This window comes from Gymnodraco acuticeps, unplaced genomic scaffold (genome assembly GCF_902827175.1).
Source record: "Gymnodraco acuticeps unplaced genomic scaffold, fGymAcu1.1, whole genome shotgun sequence".
Lineage (NCBI taxonomy): Eukaryota > Metazoa > Chordata > Actinopteri > Perciformes > Bathydraconidae > Gymnodraco > Gymnodraco acuticeps.
Window position 1 is genome coordinate 9,660 of NW_022992290.1, and position 17,746 is coordinate 27,405.

General features: G+C 40.8%; 2 protein-coding genes across 3 annotated transcripts; both read left to right on the top strand.

Moving 5' to 3' along the window:
* On the top strand, nucleotides 1-11,525 carry si:dkeyp-68b7.12 (rho GTPase-activating protein 30). Of its 2 annotated transcripts, none has more exons than XM_034207888.1 (13): nucleotides 1-244; nucleotides 1,010-1,112; nucleotides 1,268-1,412; nucleotides 1,636-1,718; nucleotides 2,184-2,291; nucleotides 2,615-2,733; nucleotides 2,859-3,021; nucleotides 3,224-3,321; nucleotides 3,823-3,894; nucleotides 4,522-5,250; nucleotides 5,330-5,532; nucleotides 7,107-7,651; nucleotides 8,916-11,525. In XM_034207888.1, exons 1-13 carry the CDS (start codon nucleotides 157-159, stop codon nucleotides 10,279-10,281), a joined length of 3,822 nt encoding a protein of 1,273 aa, XP_034063779.1. In that variant the 5' UTR covers nucleotides 1-156; the 3' UTR covers nucleotides 10,282-11,525. The 2 variants fall into 2 exon arrangements, with proteins under 2 accessions (XP_034063779.1, XP_034063780.1); XM_034207889.1 differs by having other exon boundaries at nucleotides 5,348-5,532.
* A 1,798-nt stretch (nucleotides 11,526-13,323) lies between these two features.
* LOC117540938 (zinc finger protein 568-like) lies at nucleotides 13,324-16,864 on the top strand. Its single transcript, XM_034207893.1, has 3 exons — nucleotides 13,324-13,622; nucleotides 13,707-13,981; nucleotides 15,573-16,864. The coding sequence occupies exons 2-3, from the start codon at nucleotides 13,708-13,710 to the stop codon at nucleotides 16,556-16,558; spliced, it is 1,260 nt and encodes a 419-aa protein (XP_034063784.1). The 5' UTR covers nucleotides 13,324-13,622; nucleotide 13,707; the 3' UTR covers nucleotides 16,559-16,864.
* The last annotated feature ends 882 nt before the right edge of the window (nucleotides 16,865-17,746 follow it).

A 17,746-nucleotide genomic window follows, 5' to 3' on the forward strand; every position in this document is an offset into this window, starting at 1 on the left:
CAGACGGACAGACAGACGGACAGACGGACAGACAGACGGACGGACAGACAGACGGACAGACAGACGGACAGACAGACGGACAGACAGACGGACAGACAGACGGACAGACACTGAAGAAGAGCTCGGCCAGTCTGAATGTGAACTGAAACAGCCGAGATGAGGAGAAATCGGAGGAAAGGAGTGAACAAAGACAAGGTGTTTGGATGTGACCTGCTGGAGCACCTGACCACCTCCTCTCAAGAGAGTGAGTGAACATCTGTATTCCTGTTAACATGTTCTTATGTATGGATAAATAGCAATAGATGTGCCCGAAACCTCACCAGAAACAACGTGAATGTGTAACCAAATACATCTGAATCACAATACCATTTTCAAGCAATAGGTGTACACATATGGATAGATATCTCCAATATGTGCTAACATACGTGAGTTACACAATGTGTTTTTTGTGAATATTACAAAACCACAAATGACATCCTCTAAATGTCAACCTACAGTTTGTAAGAGAAGCGTTCAACAGGAATGATGGTTGACAACTTTTTACTAGTAATTTCTTGTTCAGAACATTTATGAATGATTTGTGTCTCGTCAAAACAAGACTTATGCTTTTCTAATGTTTTTAATTATTTATTTGTTAGACTCAAACCACACAGCATTAACCACACCAGTTATGCAATAGGTGAAATGATGTGAGCTTTGTGAGGTTATTTTATTTCATTTTAGGAGTCGATTATATATATGTGGAGTGTGGATTTAGCGTTGTCCTTAACAGCAAAAACCCATAAAATACCATTGCTATCTCCTCCCTGAAGCTTCTTTGATTTTACATGTACATCATTCTTCACTCACGTGGTCTTCCTTAGGTGTCCATGAATAAAAGTGTGTTGTGTGTTTGTGACCTACAGTATAGTCACTTAAAACATAAAGGACCCTTTGTATGTTCAAAGTTAACACATTGAAAATCAATCTTATGTCAATATTCATTTTGTTAATCCACCATTTCCCACAGTTCCTCAGGTCTTGCAATGCTGCAGTGAGTTTGTTGAGAAGCATGGCGTCGTGGACGGTATCTACAGGCTGTCTGGAGTGTCGTCCAACATACAGAAACTCAGGTAATGTGTGTGTGTGTGTGTGTGTGTGTGTGTGTGTGTGTGTTTGCAGCAGTGTGCCTCTCTTTGAACCTATATCTGTAAATGTGTACGTTTGAATTAGGTTTGTGTGTTGTGTTGATATTCTCCTAACTGACTGTATGTGTGCGTACCACCAGGGGCGAGTTTGAGAGCGACGGGATTCCAGATCTGAACAAGGATCTGTACCTGCAGGACATCCACTGTGTCAGCTCTCTGACTAAAGCTTATTTCAGAGAGCTGCCCAACCCTCTGCTCACATACCAGCTGTATGACAAGTTCGCTGTGAGTAGCTCAGAAACATTTGACACTCCTTTCCCCCTTTCCGATGTGTTCATTTAGTCTTTTAGACAAGGACAAAGTCGTAAAAATGACCTCTCCTTCAAAGAAAGCATGGGATGTATAAATCACAATGCCCATATTTCCCTATGTGCCATTTTCCCAGCAATTAAAGTTGAGTAAAGGCGATAAATTGTACTTTTGATTTGAAAACATGTGTGTGTTCCAGGAGGCTGTGGCCCTCCAGCTGGAGGAGGAGAGGCTGGTGAAGATCAGAAATGTTCTGAAAGAACTACCAGAACCTCATCACAGGTACTGTGCTCTGCTGCAAACTACATTAAACAGTCTTTAATCTTTACCACGAGGAACAGGCGACACCAAAGTGGGGACTTTCGTTGTTATTGTTTACTTCCAGTTAGTAGTATATATACGTTTTGAAGTCCACATCATTTAGGTAAAATAGGAACATCCACATGCCTCTTTGTTTAGAGTTTGTCGACTTCCTGCTTACACAGATTTTCAGAGCTCTACCAATAGGAAGCCAGGTAGGAAAGTGTGTGTTTTGGTTGGGAATTATACCATCTTTTATCATACATACAGAAATACACAGAATATATCAGACCCCCGTTTGTCCTGGAGGCTCTGTACAATAGGATGTTGGTTGTTGTATCAATGTCATCAACTTAGAAACAGATTTTTTAGCCCAAGTCACATTTTTGAAGGCTTTTTTGGGTGTTTTTATGAATTGAGTTTAACGCTTCGCTTCCTTGCCATCAGGACTCTGCAGTTTCTGATGCGCCATCTGGTCAAAATGGCCTCATTTTGCTCAGAGACCAACATGCACTCCAGGAACTTGGCCATCGTCTGGGCCCCTAATCTGCTCAGGTTTGCATATATTACATAATATGACATAATATATGTATTGTTTATTTTCTGTTGAGACACAATATGTCCGGACTCTGCTTGAATAAATACACAAGGTGTGTGTGTCATTTATTATTGACATTAAAGTAATAGATGGATAAAATAATGTGTTTGATAATATTATAAGATTGTATAACAACTGTTTTCTGTCTTTATCCTTCCATGCATTCATTCCTTTCCCTTTTCTCCTTTCGATAAAATGCATGTATTCATCCTTTCATTTATCTATCTGTTTACAACATAGATTCATTTTTCACATTCAATCACTCAATGTCCATATTAAGGTCAAAAGACATCGAGGCGTCTGGGTTTAACGGTACAGCGGCCTTCATGGAGGTCAGGGTTCAGTCCATCGTCGTGGAGTTCATCCTCACACACGTGCCTCAGCTGTTTCCTGAAGAAGGTGACACACCACTTCATTTACTCTCTCTAGGAAATGCTGAACAACTCAGACATTCAGGGTGGCAATTCAGAAGTTGTGAACCAATAAGAGCTAATGGATAACTGACTTATTCCTGCCCTATTCAGATGTATCCAGTGAGAGAAGGAAGTCCCTCCCCTCGCCGTCAGCATTGCCCAATCAGGACGAAGGGTTTTTCAAAGGGCCTGTCCCTCACTTTGGTACTATCAGTCCAGGAGATGGTCCTCTACCCATGAGACCCTACCACGCTATCATCGAAGGCACCGACAAGTGAGTACACTCATTTATCTTTTTAGTTATTATGTCTGATCTGGTTAAGGACATGTTTAATACAGAGGTCAAAGGTGCGGTGGTGAAACTTAGAAAATAAATGGACATGTTTGCTTCCATGATTAATATGATTGAAGTTTTGTTGAGCAATTAAATCTTAGAAAACTGATTATTTAAAACGTATTCTGTGTGTTTCGTTCAGGAGGAAAGGCTCTCTTAAAGGCAGGAAGTGGATGTCCATCTTCAACATCGGAGGACGATTTCAAGACCCACGACGGAGGCACAAACTCTCAACGAAAGGTAAATAACCTCATCGTGGTTTTTGAGTCCTGGTAGTTGTCTCTTACCTTGGATGATTTCCTTTTAAAAGAAATTGCAATGTATTTTTCTTTTGTTCTCTATATTCTACAATAACGTATTTAAATGTTAAACTGTCTCATTCAAGTTGACATGTGTACTTGGGTAAATTACTCTCTAATAACAACATGCGTCTGACACAGGAAGCTTACACTTTTTAAAGATTTCAGGGCCTCAGGTTGGATTCAAACCTAGGCCGGTGCGGTACATCTCAATCTTTATTTATTTATATAGCACGTTTAAAACAACCTAAGTTGACCAAAGTGCTGTACAGGGAATACATACAATATCAAATAACACAATGGGAGTCAAATAATAAAACAATAATTAAAAACATGATAAAACATAACATATAAAAACACATACAAATGTAAAAATATTATGTTCAATTAGTATTAAAAGCCCCACTTATTATTTATTTTTGTTATTAATGTTTTGTTTCAGAGAAAGAAAGGCCTGCTTTGAGACCAGCCAGAAGCATGGACTCGCTCAGCAACCCGCCCTATCCAATCGAAGGTACTGCTGTTATCACACATTTCCCAATTTCTGTCAGAATGATGAGGAAATAATTATATATATTTCAAATCATCAGCAAAATATGCTGTCAACATTGGAATTACTATAATCATACAGACCTTTCTTGACTTTTTCAAATGCCATGTTATATATATTTTGTTGTAATGCTCACCAAACAAAAAAAGAGACAGAGGCAGAGAAGATAAGATAAGATAAGAAGTACTTTATTGATCCCAATTTGGGAAATGTTTGTGTTGCAGCAGTATAAAAGACATGGCATTCTACAATACACATTTAAAATACTAGAAATAAACAAGAAGGTAGAAAATATACATTTCCAAATAAACAATAACAAAATATAAAGCAAGTTATTATATATACATAAGTATGAGGGATGGAATATTACATATTAAACTGAATATATCAAATGTACAGTGAGATTTGAAGTCCAAGAGAAACTATGGAGCAGAGAGTTCTCTGCCAGCCAGAGGTGGTTTGTTATAGAGAGGTCAAATCCTTTAAGGCAGGATTGTTTGAAGATACTTGTTTGTGATCTGGAGAAATCGTATTTTGGATCAAATTGAACTTTAAAACAGACATGTCACTTATCCGTCTGCTTTATTCCAGCTTCCAGACGTCCCTGCCAGCGCCCTCCCTCCACCCACATGTCTCCCCTCGTCACCCCCTCCCTGCAGCCTGCCTCTGAGGTCCCTGCCTCCCCCGGAGCGATAGGTGGGAGTGAATACGCCGTGACCTACCGCAGAGGAACAGGGCTGGTGAGCGGGGGCGCGGGGACGCAGGGCACCTACACCTCCCTGGACCCTGAAGGTTTATCTGGAAACGAGACCCTACTGTCCAGATCCCCGGGACTCTCCACTAAAGTGGGCCGGAGAGCCGCCATGCACATCACGGGGCCTACCATGGTGACCGTGCCCCTGCATATCACCTCGAACCTGGCTTTAGGGGTGCTGCAACGGGGCGGAGACAGTGTCATCCACAGAGGAAGGGATAAGGAAGGAGGGGACAGGGTGGAAGGTAAGGAGGGAGGAGAGAAGGTGGAGAGGAGGGAAAGCAAGGCAATGGAGAGGAAGGTGGCAGAAAGACAAAAAGTTGAGGAGGAGGAGGAGAAAAGTCATAGAGGGAAAGTGACAGTGAGAGATGTGGAGGAAGTAATGGAAGCAGAAGGGGATATGGTGATAGGAAGTGGAAGGGATGAAGATAAGAAAGAAGAGGAGAAGGAGGAAGAGGAGCTGGTGGTGGAAGACCAAGCTGTGTCCAAAGAGCTGCGAGCCAAAAGCCTGACATCCAACACGGAGGAAGATAACGCCGTCGATGATGACCTCGATGAATACATGGGTAATTTAACCAATTACACACCCCTAGGAGTATCATATGTTAATACTACATGATTAATAGTCTTATATTGTAATCTCAGCCCATGCTTCATTTACAGAGATGAAAGATGTGGCGGTGACTCAGCGTGATGATGGTTGTGTGTTCGATGATGCTAACGTCCTCAACTCAAACCAAGTGGACGAGGACCACCACGAGATGTCCGGATACGTTCAAGATAACTTTGAGTTCCTGGACCAAATGGACTGCAACATGGATCACATGGACTGCAGTGTGTCCTACCAGGTGGGTTAACATGAGCACTTTTTCTTTGTTGTATAAAAGTGGTATTCATTTGTGAAGAATATCTTGCTGAACAAAACGTGTAAGTATTAATATGTGTTATCCAGTGAGCCAAGTCACCTCATTATCCAAACTCTAAGGGCACTATGCCAGTACCTTTTGTCGAGGGAACCAGGGCCATGCTAACGTTGAGGTTGTCCTCCAAAACTATGCCATCGTTTTAATGAAGAAGTCTGGCAGTAATTGGTCTTTCTCCATCATTCTGTGAGCAACCAATCACTGTGCTGCATAATGCACGAGTCTGCAAACAGCTCAGTAGTAGTTGGTTACCTTGATGAAGAGGCAACCTGCGACACTTCTGACCGTTCAAATGAGCCTTAAATATTTTAAACTGATCAAAAAATTGCCAAAATGCCTGATATTGTCTTGTTTTTTCAACACATAGTTGATCAACGCATCAGTGTAAAGCTCACTGATCACCAAATTACATTTCCTGGGACTACTTTATTATAAAAGCAGACACCATTTAAATGCTTCTAATGTGAAGCTGCAGTCATACGAAATGTTCGGTTTGCATAAGGATTGTTTTAATAAAGAATACATAAATATACAGATTTTTTACTGGGGATGTTCCCACAGACATTCAGTAGGTTACATGTAATACATATTAATGTTGTAATATCTTCATCAGTGGAAAACACCTGATTTCAAGATTCAAGATTCAAGGCTTTTATTGTCATGTGTACATCGCTACAGTGTAGTTATGTCAATGAAATGTTAGGTCACAGGCTCCTCCAACAGTGCAACACAATAAAACAGATAAAATAGTGCAAGTAAATACAAATAAAATAGAATAGAAATAATAATAATGCATTTTATTTATATAGCGCTTTTTGCAACTCAAAGACGCTTTACAGTATGAGGGAGGGTAGACAAACAAGGACAGGCAAACAAGTAAGTAAAAAATAAAAAGGCAGTCAAAAGGAAGTTGATTGAGAGGGGGGGGCTTATGGGTAGACAGAGTTGAAAAGATGTGTTTTGAGGCGGGACTGAAAGACTGTGAGGGACTCAGAGTCACGGAGATCTTGGGGGAGGGAGTTCCAGAGCCTAGGAGCTGCCACTGAAGGCTCTGTCCCCAAAGCTGCAGAGTGTGGATGTGGGAATGGATAGGAGTCCGGCTGCGGTGGATCTGAGGGACCGTGGGGGTTGATAAGGAGTGAGAAGGTTTGTGAGATAAGGGGGGGCCAGATGGTGGAGTGCTTTGTAGGTGAGGACCAGAACTTTGTAGTTGATGCGATGGGAGACAGGAAGCCAGTGGAGGTCTTTGAGGACTGGGGTGATGTGATGCCATGATTTGGTATGCGTGCAAAAAATAGTGCAAGAACAGTCTATATACAAGTCATTGGAATATGATACATTAGATACATAATTTGTAAGTTGCAAACAGATTAATGTTATGGATGTTCTTTCAAAAGTTCTTATATATATAGAAAGATACTATTTAGAACAAATATATAAAGGGAAAGTTTTGTATCTCAAAGTCCTTTCCTCATCCAGTTTTTTGTTGTTCCTGTCAGGTGAACGAGTTCTCCGTGGAGCCTCCCGGTCACTCGGACGATGAGTATGAAGTCATGGATCCTTCAGAGCTCCAGACAGAGTTAACACCAACGAGGCCGCTCAGCATCGACTCGTACACCCGACACACTAAATCCCTCAGCCTGCCCTACCTGACCTCACCCATCCTGAGGCTGGAGGACTCCGGCTCTGAAGAGGACGCAGCAGCGTGCGACAGCGATGATTACAGCAGTGAGGAAGACGAGAGCATGTTCGTAAAGAGCCTCCCCGCTGAATTCTTTTTAAACGATTTGACCTTTGAAAGAAACACTGATAATCAGGAAGCTGGTGATGGAGATCCTGAACACCAATCACAGAGCTGTGCTGACAGAGGATCCCAGTCTCTGTGCTTTGGGTTTCCTGCATGTGAAGAATCAGCTGCTGTGGGTCTGGAGCAGGAAGAAGGGAAAGATGAAGGAGATAAAGATGGACCGGAAGAAAAGGAGATGACAGAGAAGCAAGAGGAAGATCATCAGGGAAGAGACCATCTGGAAAACAACGGGCAAAGGTGAAGCTGATTTTTTAAATTATATTTGAACACCATAACGCATTTCTGTCAGTCATAGGCGATAGTGAACAATTATTTATCAAAGAATGCGACTTTAAAGCTGCTTTGACCAATTTTCAATAACGACAGGTTAAATAACTGCATGTAATGTAAAAGGTGTGGCTTGTAGTGAAGAACCCTCAGATAATAATAATACATCATTTTAGTGTCTTTTAGTAAATTCATGCAGGTACACTTGTTCTGCTATACCCACTGTAGACTAGTGTAAGTAACAACAGTTTGGTAAGTTAGCATTTCTAAAGTGATAACTTGTCAAAGTTGTAATTACAGTTTATTTCGCCATCCCTCAGACATTACATTACATTTTACATTACATTTATCTGACGCTTTTATCCAAAGCGACTTACAATAAGTGCGTTCGACCAACAAAATACAAACTTGAAGAAAACAGAATCATAAAGTACATCAGGTTTCATAGAGCTAAAACATTTCAAGTGCTACTCAACTGGCTTTAGATAAGCCAGTCCTTTATTAGTATATAAGTGCTTTGTTAGTAATTCTATCGCTCGAAGTGGAGTCGAAAGAGATGAGTTTTCAGTCTGCCCCGGAAGGTGTGTAAGCTATCTGCTGTCCTGATGTCAATGGGGAGCTCATTCCACCATTTTGAAGCCAGGATAGCAAACCCACGTGTTTTTGCTGATGGGAACTTGGGTCCCCTTCGCAGCGAGGGTGCAGCGAGTCGTTTGGTTGATGCAGAGCGGAGTGCACGTGCTGGGGTGTACGGTTTAACCATGTCCTGGATGTAGGAAGGGCCAGATCCATTCGCAGCATGGTACGCAAGTACCATTGTCTTGAAGTGGATTCTAGCAGTTACCGGAAGCCAGTGAAGGGAGCGGAGGAGCGGAGTGGTGTGGGAACATTTAGGAATTCCTCCAGACGCAATAAAATCCCCCAAAATGCATTAATGCTAGTTTAAGGCGAGACTATGTAACTGTTTACATTTTAGTTCAATTCATAAGCCGTCAAACACACATTAATTACTATCTGCAGAAATATCATAAAACACAAATAACTGGGTTAAAAAACGATTGACTTTAGTAGAAATTGTTAGTATTGCTAAAAATAATTTGAAAGATGATACAATCATAAAGTCATTCTGCAAGTATTGGCATAAAAAAGTCAATAATTTAAAAGTAGACACACTGGCCAGTTGTTCAAAGCCAATGATGTCTTTCTGAAATGTTTCTGTCTCGTTCCCCTGCAGCAAAGCCACAGAGGAAGAAGTCATGGAGGATTCTCAGAGTGACGAAGAAGAAACTCTCACTCCAGAAGCATTTTCTCACTGCTGCTACGACTTTCCACCGCCCATCGATGAGGACTTTATGGAGGAGGCGGACATGTTGGACAATCATCACAGCGATTCTCCACCTAGTCATGAAGTGGTTAATGCCACACAGGAAGAAGCTGGTGAAGCTTGTTTAGAGGAGATCAGAGACTTTTCACTAACAGATCCACCAACGAAGGAGAGAGACAGTGATGAGGGAGAGGAACGAGAGGTATTCAAAGAAATAGAGAGTGAAGGTGAAGATATAGTAATGGAAATAAAAGAAAGTGATCAGAACATCGTGGCAGGAACCCCTGAGAAAGGCAATGAAGTTGAGGAAATACTTGAAGAGAAGCCGCAGGGAGGTGACACAGAGCAAGAAAGTGATGTCTGTAGGACAAGCAGCAAAATATGGGCTGAACTTGAGGATGTTATATGTGAAGGGATAGAGGATGAGGAGAGTACACAGGTGGAGGAGAAGGATGACAGAGAGAGTGTTTCTGGGGAAGGGGATGTGACTGAAGATGTTGAAGAAGAGGAAGAGGAAATGGTGGAAGTTGAGGAAGTAGAGACAAACAAGACAGAAGTCAGAGTAGAGGAAGTTGAGGAATCAATGGAGACGATTGAAGAAAAACTCCCAGACACAGAAGTGCAGCAAAAGATGGAGGAAGAAGAGACAAACGTACCGAAGACAAGTGAACCAGAAGAAGGGATTCAAGGGAAGCACGCCATCACTGCCGAAGATCAGCATCACGACGGGGAAGAAGTCACTTCGAAAGAGAACAATGACAAAGCTGATGAGCAACGTCAAGTGCAACTATGCATAGATAAACATCTAAAAGCGCTTAAGTGTGATGTAGAGGCGAGTCGAGAGGCCAGAAAGGGTGAGGAAGGGGACAGCAGCTTAGGAGGAGTCGGAAGGAAGATTGTCATCTCTAAAAATCCGAAGGTTTACCAAGTGAAAGCGTTGCCGGTGGTGCCTCCGAAGCCTCAGCACTGCAGGTTCACTGCGCTGAACATCCGGCAGCAGCAGCAGCAGCAGCAGAGAGAGAAAATAGACGCCGACAGAGAGAGAGAAAACGCATCCAGAGTCGCATCAGAGCAGGACGGTGCAGGAGACGGAGAGGAAGAGAAAAGAGAGAAGACAACACAAGAGAGGGAGAAGAGGATGGAAGGGGATGAAAGTAGGAACAGTCCTCTCAGCATGTGTTTCGATGAGGCTGTTGCTATTGCGACCATAAGGCGAGGAAAAGAGAAAGAGTGCGAGAAGGAGAGGCAGAAGGATTGGGGAAATGAGGTCCAGTAAAGTGTCTGTCTCTTTTGTGTTTCCACTGTACAAACTATTTTTCTACGTGTAGCATATATGGCTGTATTATTTTGAGTGGAGGTATTGCCACAGATGCAATGCTACTTAAGGGTGTTTTTGTGTTTTTTCTACCACACACTTGATAGGCAGGCAGGAACTTGTAGGTTTTTAGAAATATATACAGGATATTTTTCAGAGGAGGATTTTCAGGGAGTTAAAGGGGACCTATCATGCAAAATGCACTTTGTGATGTCTTTTATAAATGTGTCCCCGGTGCGTCGGGGAACTCACGCAGCGTCAGAAAATAAAACCCTCTCTCTTTTCCTCCGTACCCAAACCTTTGAAAAACGGGGTACAACGAGCGGATACAGATTTTCTGCCGATATGATGTCAAATCGGCGGCGGACCCACAGAAAATTGCTATCAGAAACAATGCCTGATGTGTTTTTGGATGTAATCTCGTCTTTGTTTACATTAGCAAGCCTCGCTAACACTCAGAGCTAACCTGTACTGTAGAGTACATGTGTTTAAAAAGCAGGAAATAAAAAAAGGAACTCACCTTGTGATAAACCCGCAAGAGAAAAAGCATTTGAGCTCCATACTATTTCAGAAATAATCTTTGATGTGGCTTAGACAGGATGGCGTTTTATCACAACAGAATTTAACTTTATCTCCGGTAGAATTCTGATCAGGCATTAGCTCCGCCTCCTTTTTTTTTCTTCTTCAAGCTAAGGACCCAAAATCTGCGTTTCTCTAACAGGGCTGCAAAAGAGGGGTATGAGCAGTATGAGGCATGGCTACAATGGGTGATCTGTTTGGTATTTTAAGCAAACAACTTCACAGACATGTTTTGTATAGGTATGGCCCTACAATATATGTTTCCAATATAGCGTGATAGGTCCACTTTAAGAAATGGGGATGATATGCAACAAAGGTAATTACATTGTCAAAAGCAAACACAGAGATTAAATTAAAATTGTGCTGCTGAAACACGTTAACATATTACATGCACAACATTGCAGCTTATCTAGTTAAAATGTAGAAGTAGAAAAGACAGAGAATAAATAAAGCTCACTCTTTGTTTGCAGTTGTCGTCCAATTATACATTGTATAGAGTAAATGAACGGTTTGCAAGTATATGGTTAAATTGTACATTTGGAAGAGTGAATGTATAATTCGTGAAAGTTATAATGTCTGCTAAATACATTGTTAGGGATTATGTGAATAAAGATAATAGTTTCTAAGATGCTGTCTGTCATTATTATTATTCAAAGTGTCACTTATTTAAATAATGCACAGTCGAGGTATGATTAATATATTAAAGGGATTTTCTTGCATCTGCAGAAAACTTCAGATCACATTGTCATTTATTAGTAGTATTATTAGGTAAATAATTCCGGTTTAGGGTTCAAGTAAAACACTTATATACAAATATATAGCGCGGCTATGTCTACGTTTCAGGATCCAGATAGCTACAAAATTAAACTTTGAATTCACAATTATTTTCTGGTTTAGGATTTTTAGGGTGTGTTCACACCTAATAGTCCGCTCTCTGGTGCGCACCAGACCACAGTTTGTTCCATTGTTTCATTTTTCAGAAGGTTCGGTTTGCGTTCACACGGGCAAAACTCAAACGGACTATAAACTTTAAACACAAGTCATGTGCTCGGAAATGCTGTTCAACCATTGGTCAGACATTAAGGGGGTAAAAACGCAAATCCCGGCAATTTCTAGCGGAGACTCCGCCATGGAGCATCGGCACTTTCGGCAGGTTATTCTCATGCTGCTGTTAGTCTGGAGATCAATACACACTAGCGGCCCGCGCATATGATTATATAATCAGACAACGTCCGTTAAAAAACATTATTACATGGCTTTGTTGAATACTCGATTCTGATTGGTCAATTCAAAACACGTGACACGTTTTTAATCCAGAACAGCAGACCGATGTCAAGGATTTATTGACCGTTGTTAAGGACGCTCACATCTGCACAAATAAGTCCGTTCGATTTAACTGTATACAGTTTGGCTGAAACTAACTGACAAGACAAGAGCGACAAGGAAACAGCGGAGAAGTAACGGGCAGAAACCCTCCTTTTTACGCAGCGGTCCAGACATAGACATCAGACGGCGACACATATTCAGTGTGCAGTTACTTTGGCATTAGGGCAGGGATATCTAGATACTTCCCAAGGTTTGACATCATGAATTGTGCTACTTTTAAAGCAAGCAACGATGTTTTCAAATCTGTAATCAAAAAGCTCCTCAAAAATGCTATCGAAGCAGTTCCTGCCGTTGCTACGTTAGTTCAAACAGTAACAACGGACTATTTTTCTTAGCGGATGCATGTCAATTTAAATCAATACATACAACTATTTTTTAAATCAATAAAATCATTTTCTAAATCCACAAAAGCATTTCAATTAATATTGGGAGTCATGTCGTTACTTTGTTGAGAATGTGGCCATGTAACATGAGACGTTCTGCAGAGGAGGGGCGTTTCACCGACGACAGGTGTTCTTACTTTTATGTAGCTGACGGAGAATTGTTACATTACACGACACTCATCATCATCATCTTTTATTTAAAGAGACTCTTGGTCCATTATTACAAAAACATACAACACTCAAATATAAATTAAAAAAGGCAGTTATACCAATGTTTCCACAGAGGTGACTGGTATCGTACAGCACTGAAACACGGATTTGACAGCAGCAACACTTAATTCTGCTTTACTCTTTAACTAAACAACCGCGGATGTCTTGAAAGACTCTTTCGCTAAAGATTTTTGAAGATATCCGCGTTCTTGTGACACGTAAATACTGCGCTTCCTATGTTTTGGTGCGGACTGCGTTCACACCAGCAATGAACCGCTCCAGAGTTCGCAAGCAAGCGCTCCGAGACCACCTATTTTAGCGGACCAGAGTCCGGTTGTTTAGTTCACTTAAGATGTCTCGGACTGCGTTCACACGGACCCAAATGAACCGCACCAAGCGGCTAAACGCACCAGGGTTCGATTCAACCGGACTATACAAGGCAGGTGTGAACGCACCCTTAAAGTCAATGCGAGTTAATAATGGTCCCTTTTATTTAAATGTTTCTCTATGTATATATTTAACAACAAGATGAATCATACACTTAACCAGAACATATTCAATATCCAGTGCCTGACCAATTTTTACAAGGCTATTATTTAATCGTGTTTGTTAAGGAAGTAGGAAGAGACACATTTGAAAGGATTTGTAGTTCGCGTTTACTAGAAGAGTTACGACAGTTGCCATTTATGTCACATCCGCCTGGACATTTTCCCGGAAGTAAACCAAAATAAAACATCTGGAAAGGTACTTCGCCAAACAGCAGAAGCCCCAGCTCTTTTAATAAAGCTTGACATTTGCTTTTTCTTGCTGTTTATCGTCCCTCTGCAGGATGTCTTTGCCCTCCTCTTTCGGTTCGCAGGTGTCCGCCATCATGGATATGTTGGCGAAGGCTGCAGTCACAGAAATAACGAAGCTGGTGGAGGAGGGGGGTGTTGTGTTGAGGCTGGAGATGTGTCGGAGGGACAGTGAGATCCAGGAGCTCAAGAGAACTTTAAAGCTGATGGAGGTGGAGCTCTGCAAAGCCCAAGAAGCAGTCAACATCCGGGCAATAATGGAAGAGAAACAGAAGCAAACAGCAGCCGGGAATCAGGTCCTTAGAACAGGTGAGCAACATCTGGAGAGACCTTCCACACCAAAGTGCATTCACAAAAACATATATTCTGGTTTTGTGTTGCTATAAACAATAGTTATTGCTTGGTAAATCATATATTATGATTGGTATTGACTTTATGTGGTATACTGTTAAATTCGGCTTGAATATGAATCTCATATTTGAATATAGTAAGTAGACTATTACTTATTAATAAATTGTAAGAAATACATGCATAATATAATGTACACAATATCATTTAAAGATGTTTGTGTCAAACTGTATTTGTGTTGCTTTTATAGAGGCATCAACGTTTATATAATAACAACAAATAATAACGTTTACTATCATAACAATATTTTTGTGATATCTTGATTTAACAACAGTGATGGGTAGGTAGGTAGGTAGATAGATAGATAGATAGATGGATAGATATATAGATATATAGATAGATAGGTAGGTAGATGGATAGATAGATAGATGGATAGATAGATAGATGGATATATAGATAGATGGATAGATGGATAGATAGATAGATAGATGGATAGATAGATAGATAGATAGATAGATAGGTAGATAGATGGATAGATAGATAGATGGATAGATGGATAGATGGATAGATAGATAGATAGATGGATAGATAGATAGATAGATAGATAGATGGATAGATAGATAGATGGATAGATAGATGGATAGATAGATAGATAGATGGATAGATAGATAGATAGATAGATAGATAGATAGATAGATAGATGGATAGATAGATAGATAGATGGATAGATGGATAGATAGATAGATAGATGGATAGATGGATAGATAGATGGATAGATGGATAGATGGATAGATGGATAGATGGATAGATGGATGGATAGATACTTTATTGATCCCAAATTTGAAAAATGCTTGTGTTGCAGCAGTGTGTTCTGGCTGGTGTGGAATAAAGTATAAACATAATATAATTAAGATAAACATAAACCACACATATATACATATCTACAGTTGAAAATACATTTATCACAATCAAAAAACAATATAAATTATTCTGGATAAATTAAAAATAAACACTACAATACTACAGCAACATAAATATATAGGATAGTATATAAATTGTAGTTGTGTAAGGTAGCTGTTGTGCAAATTGTTCGTGGTTATGGAGAGGGAGAAACTGAAACTATGGAGCAGTGAGTCCTCTAAATATTCAAATGAAATAAACATATGAATGAATAATATGAATATAACATGGAATTCAGTAGACATCTTAGATTGTGTTTTCATTTGGTCTATAAACTGCCATTCTCAAAGTACAACATATTGGATAATGATGTTCGATGACTGACTTTTGAGATAAGGGCATCTGTTTGATTAATACAAATATCAAAAGAAATGTTGTGATGTTTGTGTCAAACTTTATCTTTTTTCTTTTATAGATGCACCAACATTTATATAATAACAACGTATAAAGACTTGTTTTGATATCTTGATTTGTAAAAAGCATGTACGTATTTTTCAGCGCTTCTATCCAGATGTTTTATACACAATTTGCACAAGTTTTACTGTTGACTTACATTTGTGGAGTCAAATTCTACCTGCAATCTTTCTTTCAGTTTCAGACCAACAAGAACATCAGGAAGCATGTGGCGTGTATCTGAACCCACGGTCTGCTCATTCTCTGTGCCAGCCGGGACACGTAACAGAGGAGATCCACGACATGAAGCCAGCGGTGAAACACGAGCCTGCAGAAGAACCCTTCACCCAGGAAGCAGAACACATTGTAACAGCAGACATTTGCTTTGAGGCGCGAGAGCCAGATGACATGATGTGGCCTCCTCCTGCTTGCAGCATGTTTGATAAAAGCTCCGTTGCAATGCAGCAGAACATGCAGATTTCCCCCCCTGACACTGAGCAATATGCTGCTCACAGAAACACAGAAAGCTCCTATAACTCTTCAGCTTCTGCAGCACAGGAAATCGCAGGTGGTTCTTTAAATGTGCCGATAAAATTAGAGGTAGAGACTCGACCTATGTGCATGGGAAGTACGGCTGTTCACAATGAGCAGTTCAGACATCCTGCAGTCAGTCAGGATCCGTGTTTGGAGTCTGCTTCTCAACATGCCGGGCCGTCACTAGCTCCGCCTCATGCACAGAGGTCACACCCAGCAGATACATTAGGATCCAACACAGACTGGCACATCCTCAATGTGAACAACCAAAGGGCAAAAAGGCTCATGAATGTTTGGAGGACGAATCAGAAACTGTTCATCTGCTCGGTGTGCAACAGGGGTTTCCCTCGCAAGTCTCAGCTAGAGGTGCACATGGCCTCCCACCAGACGTTTAAACCCTACCGGTGCCTCGAATGCGGGAAATCTTTCACCCAGAAGACCCGGCTGAAGACGCACCAAAGCGTGCACACGGGGGAGAGGCCGTTCAGCTGTAAGATCTGCGGCAAGATGTTTTCGAGGCAGGACAACTGCATGAGACACGAGCGGTTCCACAGCGGGCTGCGGCCCTACAGCTGCGGACAGTGTGGGAAGAGCTTCACGGTGCTAGGCAACCTCAAAATACATCAAGAGATCCACCTGCAAGGAAGATAGCGATCAGAAGACAATTTACATCTTGTACTTTTGACAGTTTTAATGCATTTTATACAAACATAAAATGTAAATGTTGCATTTCAGGGTGGTCATTGGTGAGGAACATTATAATTATACAATGTACTGCATATGTTTAGGTGCAGACTCATGATGTTGCCCAACCTAACCTAAACACACTTTTTGTAGTTATGAAATTCATTAAAGCCCAAACTCCATCTGTTTCATAGTAGAAGGAGAGTGGGTGAGTGCCTATGCATTAACCATTTGTGTTTTAAATTAACGTAAATTAAATTCATTTTGAGAGATTTTCTTTTTTTGTACATTAAATGTCAATGTTCCCATTTATTTTTTTAAATGTTGCCTTCAAAGTTCAATTCTTTTTTTCCCCTGCAGGATTGTTATATATACATACATTTCACTTCCTTGAGATTCTTGAAAGATTGTTAACTTGAGAGGAACATTTGGGTCTGGGATGTTTTTTTAAATAGACATTGAAAATGCTTGAGTTTGTATATTTTGTGCAAGGATACAAATATGTTTTCTTTCACTTAAAGGTGGGGTAGGTAATTCACTTCAGAAACACTTTTTGTTATATTCCATGGAATGCTTTTAACATCCCGATAGCAATGAATACATTAAATGCTTTGACAATAAATGCATAAAAAAATGTGATCTGTGGAAGCCGTGGCGCTGTACAAAGCATGTCCAGTTATCTGCCTCGGCCCGCGGCAGATAACTGGATGGCCTACCTGCCTGTCAGCCTTCCATCTCGTGCACAAACTTATCTCGTGCCCTCATTGGTCATGTGCGCGTTCGTGTGTGTTGGAGGAGGGGCTCTGTGAGGAAGTCTGAAGGAAGGGGCAGATTTTTTTCGGTTGTGTACTTTCAAATGCTAGCGCACTCAAGCTGGTTTCTCCATTCTTACCTACCCTACCTTTAACGTTAGTATATAGGCTTCTTCCTGCTGTCGGCATGTGTCTCCTCGCAGTCACTTATACATTTTCTTCCATAAAGATTGTCTGTACCTTCATTTGTGTGTCAAACTATGCAATGTTGGGTGCGTACGCAGAGAATTGGGCCTTGAAGGACATTCAAAAGGCCTTCAGTTGGATGTGTTAGAAGGTGTTTTAACCCTGATGTAAAATAAATGTATATATTTTTTTCTTTAAAAGAATACTTATAAAATAA

Bases quoted from the DNA above. Each gene is read 5' to 3' on its own strand.
- si:dkeyp-68b7.12 (XM_034207888.1), top strand. From the start codon at position 157: ATGAGGAGAAATCGGAGGAAAGGAGTGAACAAAGACAAGGTGTTTGGA. The intron at 1,719-2,183 runs GTACTGTGCTCT...CCTTGCCATCAG, and splicing joins CTACCAGAACCTCATCACAG to GACTCTGCAGTTTCTGATGC. The intron at 3,322-3,822 runs GTAAATAACCTC...GTTTTGTTTCAG, and splicing joins GCACAAACTCTCAACGAAAG to AGAAAGAAAGGCCTGCTTTG.
- LOC117540938 (XM_034207893.1), top strand. From the start codon at position 13,708: ATGTCTTTGCCCTCCTCTTTCGGTTCGCAGGTGTCCGCCATCATGGAT. The intron at 13,982-15,572 runs GTGAGCAACATC...TCTTTCTTTCAG, and splicing joins GAATCAGGTCCTTAGAACAG to TTTCAGACCAACAAGAACAT.